Here is a 6965-nt window from a genome sequence, read left to right on the forward strand (position 1 = left end):
TCACCTTCATGTTAATTTAGAAAGAGGCTGAATATTACACAGAAAATGTTTAAGTGAATCAATTAGTTTTATTTTCAGCTCAAAAGAAGAAAAGTACCCACTGTTCTGCACAAGGCTGTACTCATAGAAATGCACTTATTAAAATATTTTATAAATTTCATTGCTCTATGTCTCACTCCACACTATGCAGTCTTTGAAATCTTTCTCAAAAAAGAGAAAACTCATTACCTGGGAGGAAGCAATTATGAGAAAGACTTGGGCAAGGAGAAAACTATTCAGATACCAGGTTTCTAGGTTTCTTAAAAGACGCACAGAGGCTTACACGTCATTATATTATTGTCTTCATGGTAAACTTTCTAGTTTCATCTTTAAGATGTCATTGAGAAAACAAAGAACTTTGGTGAATAAAGAGACTACACAGTGCATTTTTTTCAAAGCTAAATCTGTTCTTAAATTGAAATTCCAATGACAATTAAAAACAGCAATTTCAGTCATCTGGCCCCAGATCCTTGGGTTCACAAGATTCAGTTTTCAGGAAAATTGCTCCTACTCCCAATGAGTATTTTTGTTTCTTGGAACCTGATAATATTGAGACCTGAATTATAGAGAGAACCTGGAGGTGAAAAACTCATGCGGAGGTTGATCTGGCAGGAAAATTATTTGCTAGTCTGCAAACAATATAATGGGGATGGACCTTGCTCTCTTGGCAAGGTCAGTTGCCTATTCTTGGAAAGTCTCTTGCCTAAACAAACAAAGAGAAGCATTTTTGTCTTCTCATCCCATCTGAGGCAAATTTTCCTTTTTCATAAATCATGGGATTTTGTGTTCTTAGAACCTGAAAGGATCCTTATGACACAGTCTCGTATCTGCTTGGTTTTCACCCCATAGACAACAGGATTCATAGTTGGAGGCAAGAGCAGGTAGATATTGGCCACGATGATGTGACACGATGGAGGGATGGTGTGGCCCCCAAAGCGGTGGGAAAAGAAGGAGAAGAAAGCTGGGCTGTAGGAGAAGACGATGGCACAGATGTGGGCAGTGCAGGTGCTGAAGGCCTTCTGCCGAGCTTCTGCCGAGGAGAGGCTGACCACCGCCCGGAGGATCATGGTGTAGGAGACGGTGATGCACAGGATGTCGAAGCCCCCGATCAGGAGGGCCACCATCAGGCCATAGACGGCATTGACCTTCACGTTGCCGCAGGATATCTTGGCCACAGACATGTGGTCGCAGTAGGTGTGGGGTATGACATTGCCTCTGCAGAAGGGCAGGCGCTTGACGAGGAGCGTGAAGGGAATGATGAGGAAGACCCCTCTGAGGAAGGTGGAGAGCCCAGCCTTGGCGATGACGGGATTGGTGAGGATGGTGGCGTAGCGCAGGGGGTAGCAGATGGCCACATAGCGGTCCAGGGCCATGAGCATGAGCACCCCGGACTCCATCCCTGTGAAGGTATGGACAAGGACCATCTGGACCAGGCATTCTTCAAAGCTGATTTCCTTGAGATGAAACCAGAAGATGCAGAGGGCTTTAGGGATTGTACTGGAGCACATGACAAGGTCGGTCAGGGAGAGCATGGCCAAGAAGTAATACATGCGCCTGTGCAGGGAGTCCTCACAGCGGATGAGGTAGAGGAGCCCGCAGTTGCCCACCACAGCCACGACATACATGGAGCAGAAAGGGAAGGAAATCCAGAGGTGCAGGTCCTCCAGTCCTGGGATCCCAGTGAGAAGGAAGGAGCGTGGATTCATATCTGTCTGGTTCAGCACGAGCATCATCAAACTCATTTGATCATTAATCTAGTCTGGTGTTTGTGGATCCTCCTAGACAGACGTAAGAGAAAAAAAAAAATCTTTTTCATCACCGTGTCTTCATTCCTTTTGCCTCTTTTCTTCAAGGTACATTTCAGTGGCCATATAACAAATCTTCCTGACTTCCAAGGAATATGAACACAAACATAATTTAAACCAAATGGATTTTTCTGCCTGCGTGTATTATCTTTTCATTCAGTCTTTTATAGAAGTATTCAACAAATACTTTTGATGTCTAACTTGCTTAGTTCTTTAATAGACCAAATGTATCCATTTATAAAAGATGAACATTTTGTGACTATTTTTCTAAAGCAATTTTTTTTCTCTTGTGGCTGCACCCATGGCATGTGGAAGTTTCTGGGCCAGGAATTGAATCCCAGCTGCAGCTGCAGCAATGCAGAATCCTTAACCCACTGCCCTGGGGCCTGGGATCAAACTGGCACTGCCATAGAGACAAGCCGGATCATTAACCCACTGCAACCAGAGCAGGGACTCCCCAAAGCTGTTTTTGTTGATATATCATTTAAATATTTGTAATTATGTACATATTCCAGACAGAAAAATCAACATGAAAAATGTAAAATATCATATTTTGAGAAAAAGATAGAATATAGTGGTTTCTCTTGAATGTGGGCATCAGGGGGATAGCAGTGGGGCTAGATATTGGGCCAGGCCAGAATGGCATACTTTATCAATTTCTGAACAGCAGGATTCTCCTAAGGAGACAGTCAGCCTGAGGGACATATCTTGGCTAGCTTTTTTTCAGATGTTATACTGAAAACTGCATAAGTCAGAATACTTTAAGAATTCTTGGGGAGTTCCCGTCTTGGCACAGTAGAAACAAATCCAACAAGGAGCCATGAGGTTGTGGGTTTGATCCCTGGCCTTGCTCGGTGGGTTAAGGTTCTGGCATTGCTGTGAGCTGTGGTGTAGTTTGCAGACGTGGCTTGGATCTGGGCTTGCTGTGGCTGTGGCATAGGCCAGCAGCAACAGCTCTGATTCGACCCCTAGCCTGGGATATCCGTATGCCACAGGTGCAGCCCTAAAAAGACCAAAGAAAAGAAAAAGAAAAGAAAAAAGAAAGAATTCTTGAATTGTAGGTTAATGACTAAAATTTGGAAAACACGGGAGTTCCCGTCGTGGTGCAGTGGTTAACGAATCCGACTAGGAACCATGAGGTTGCGGGTTCGGTCCCTGCCCTTGCTCAGTGGGTTAATGATCCGGCGTTGCCGTGAGCTGTGGTGTAGGTTGCAGACACGGCTCGGATCCCGAGTTGCTGTGGCTCTGGCGTAGGCTGGTGGCTACAGCTCCAATTAGACCCCTAGCCTGGGAGCCTCCATATGCCGCGGGAGCGGCCCAAGAAATAGCAACAACAACAACAACAAAAAAAAGACAAAAGACAAAAAAAAAAAAAAAAAAAAAAAAATTTGGAAAACACAAATTTAGCCTCTAAAAGCAGAATGTAAATGCATAAATCACTGTAAAAAGATAAACTAGGTGCAAATTTATATACCACTCATCATCAATCTTCATTTCCAAAATTTGTTTTGGCCGCACCTACAGCATGTGGAAGTTCCTGGGCCAAGGAGCAGACCTGCACCATAGTAGCAACCCAAGCCCCTGCAGGGATAACGCCAGATCCTTAACCCACTGCACTGCAAGGGAACTCCCCATTTCCAAAATGTATATGCAGTAATTTTCCACTCCTCCTGCAACCATACCATTCTCAATTCTTTGGACATGAAAATAGATTCTTCCTGGTAGATAGAGCTGCAAAATATATATTGGCTTAAAATATAAGAATGAAAGGATTTATACACAGATTCTAATTCAAGTAATAAGAACAGGGGCAAGCAAGTGGGCAGCTGAAGAAATTGAAACACGATCCTGGTGACTTAGAACGGTTCTCTGTGTATTTTCCATTATTCCCTGACACGGCAGTAGTTCATTCCTGACTTCCACCCAAGCCCTCCTACGTATTTGAAGGACTCTTTATGCAGATGCATAGGTGTTGTAATCATTTTAATTGAGAAAATAAATGTTTTCAACAGCGAGGAATAACCATTTCCACTAGAGCTTGCACTATCCCCATGCATCTCCTCTGACTTGTGCCTGGATCGGTAGAATAAAACATTTGTATCTTCAGGGAAAAAAAGAAAAACAGCTCGCGTCCATCTTAGATCCATTCTCCTCTTTACCTCTATGGCTAAATTGAAAATTCTGCTGTCACTGACCCTTATATTGTTAGATTTAGACACGTTAGGCTTTGGAAGGCAAAGAAAGGAGGCAATATGTAGCAGGTTCGGTTTCCATGAACTTGGCTGCCGAAGCATCACAGTCTCTGGGAAAATTTTTAACTCAAGATTTTCTTGATGTGAAGACTGTTGACCTAAGCCTGAAGGAAAATGAGTGTTATATATTCCTAATATCCCAAAGGAATATTTCAAAGCATCAGAGACATAGCTGGTATTGGAATCAAGCTAACCTCCAGGGTGTTCAAAGGACAACTGATGCATATCTAAACCAGTATGAGTATGTATACACACGTGTACGTATGGATGCAATTTTGCATGTATGCAGTGGTTATATGAATATGAGTGTAGTTGTACAGTGGGGCATAGATCAGAAATGAGATATTTTAATTTTAAAAAAAAACTAGTGATTTCCCTACTCTAGGGCTCAGTTTCTTTCCCCATTAAGTTTTGCAAAAGCCCCAAAAGAACTAAGTTGAATACCTTTAAATATATAAATAATTTATTCACACAATCATTTATTAAATCATTCTTTTAAAGTATATTTTTGTCACTTCATTGAAATAACATTTATTAGTGTATTTTTAGACTTTGTTAATATGAGCATATGCCCAGGTAGAAGCTTTAATAGAAATGGAATGATATATCACTACACATATATTGCTGCGTTTATAATTGAGTGTACAGGATAAGCAATGAGATCCTGCTGTGTAGCACTGGGAACTCTGTCTAGTCACTTACAATGGATCATGATAATGGGAGAAAAAAGAATGTTTGCATGTATGTGTAACTGGGTCACCATGCTGTACAGTAGAAAAAAAATTGTATTGGGTAAATAACTATTTAAAAAAATAATAAAAAAATAATAAAATGTAGAGGATTAAAAAAATAAAAAAATAATTGTGTACAACTAGCACATTAAATATTCTTCCAAAAGAGGACATTTAAGTCTGCATAAATGTTTATTAAATAGAACATTTTAAAATATTTTCTGTCTTTTTATGCCCAGTTGTTTTTTAAAATTATAATTTAATAAAATGCTTCAACACATATACTTGTTCATGAATCATGTATGGCACTCTGGTCTTATTATTTATTTAAAACAAGTTCCTAGTCATGTATGAGTTTCCACTGTATTGTACAAAGAAAAAGCTTATGTTTAGAAGCTCTATACCAGTTTTATTGGACAAACTGATATATGAATGCCATTTAAATTTAGAGTTGTTTAATGACTAAAGATACTGTAAAAAATTAATAAACAGAAACTTCAATTAAATAGAGTTGCAAGGCCAGCAGGGGGAGCTATCTCACCCTAAAAGGATAGTAGAGCCCAACAGGAAGGGAAAAGACAGGAAGAACAATTTTTTTCCTGGCAAGGACTTAGCCAATAAAAAAATAAAAGCTAAAACTAAAACCAAACAAACCAAAAAGCCAAAGCAAACAAACAAACAAAACCCCATGGACTCTGTTTCCTACCCACACTCCTCTTCTCCTCTAGGAGTGACATGCTGGGACTAGCACGGGGCTCAACAGGGGGCAGAGCCCAGATGGCAAGTCCTTGCTGCTCCCAACAGACTTGCTTTGCTGGAGAACTAGCTGTCAGTCTGTTTGTTTCAGGTCAACCATATTGACATTAAAAAAAAAATTCCTAGGCAGGATCTGAGCCGCGTCTGCTGCCTGCACCACAGCTCACAGCAACACCGGATCCTTGGTCCACTAAGCAAGGCCAGGGATCCAGCCTGTGTCCTCATGGATGCTGGTCTGATTCGCTTCCACTGACCCATGATGGGAACACCTATAGTTCTAGTTTTTTAGAACTTTAAATCCCTATAAAATCCTAATTTTTTTTCATAACATGCTAGGTCAGTTCAATTACATTTATATGCATAGTATGTTCCAGAGTTGACTTTTAAAGGATGATGTTTGTGCATACCCACATATGTTTCTTTTGTTAATTTTAAAAAAGAAAACCCCAAATTGTATTGGAGCTATTATATATCAGAGTGGAAAAAGAAAAGAAAATGTCTAGCCTCATAGTACTCAGTTTTGAAATGTTTTTGTTATTTTTTCCTATGGACCTCACTGAGGTTTTGTGTTTATTTAATATCATTTCTTCGAGAACAAGAAGGAAAGCATAGATATAGAAGAAAAGCTGGCACTGAGTGGTGTCACAGAAGTCACAGCAGACTGATTGGAGAGGTAATTGGCCAGTGATACAACTTGTAACGTAGTCCAATTAGATGAGACTACCGGTGGCTTTGAAGACAGAGTCTTCACCGGAAACTTAAAATTGTGGTGGAAGCCAGGTTACAATAGACGTCAAGGAAGCTGAAATAATTTGCTCCAAAAATATTTTCCAGAAACTTGCATAAAAAAAGAAGTCACTAATGGGAGTTCCTGTTGTGGCTCAGTGGTAACGAACACTTCTAGTATCCATGAGGACGTAGGTTTGAGCCCTGGCCTCACTCAGTGGGTTTAAGGACCTGGCATTGCCATGAGCTGTGGTGTAGGTCACAGACACGGCTCAGATCCCCTGTTGCTGTGGATGTGGTGTAGGCCAGCAGCTACTGTTACGACTTGACCCCTAGCCCGGGAACCTCCATATGCCATGAGTGTGGCCCTAAAAAAAAGAAGTCACTGAGGTCAAGAGAAATTTTGCTCTTGGGTAAAAAAATCCAATACATTCAAACACACTGTGAACACAAGAAATAGAAGAAAAGAGTGATGGTCTGAGCTCCCAAGAGCATATTTTGAAAACTTTGCTGATCAGAGAAATTAGTAATAAACAAATGCAGTAATAAATGAGGAAAGAATGGTTGTCTATGTAAAAAAAAAAAAAAAGATTAGAATTTGAGACCGTTGACTTCTAATAATTTCATTTTTATTTCCAGAATAGAAATTAATGGAC

The 6965-nt window shown here is 40.6% G+C and overlaps 1 protein-coding gene across 1 annotated transcript; it reads right to left on the minus strand.

Moving 5' to 3' along the window:
- Positions 1 to 803: 803 nt before the first annotated feature.
- On the minus strand, positions 804 to 1769 carry LOC100523809 (olfactory receptor 52N4-like). Its single transcript, XM_003129486.5, has one exon. The coding sequence runs from the start codon at positions 1767 to 1769 to the stop codon at positions 804 to 806; it is 966 nt and encodes a 321-aa protein (XP_003129534.5).
- Between the last annotated feature and the right edge of the window lie 5196 nt (positions 1770 to 6965).

Source organism: Sus scrofa, chromosome 9, assembly GCF_054392235.1.
Source record: "Sus scrofa isolate SSC_HxYL_T2T_F1_AM1 chromosome 9, Sscrofa_HxYL_maternal_Yorkshire_Landrace_v2.0, whole genome shotgun sequence".
Lineage (NCBI taxonomy): Eukaryota > Metazoa > Chordata > Mammalia > Artiodactyla > Suidae > Sus > Sus scrofa.

What these genes read in the sequence shown, in the direction of transcription:
- LOC100523809 (XM_003129486.5), bottom strand. Translation starts at nt 1,769, where the DNA reads ATGCTCGTGCTGAACCAGACAGATATGAATCCACGCTCCTTCCTTCTC.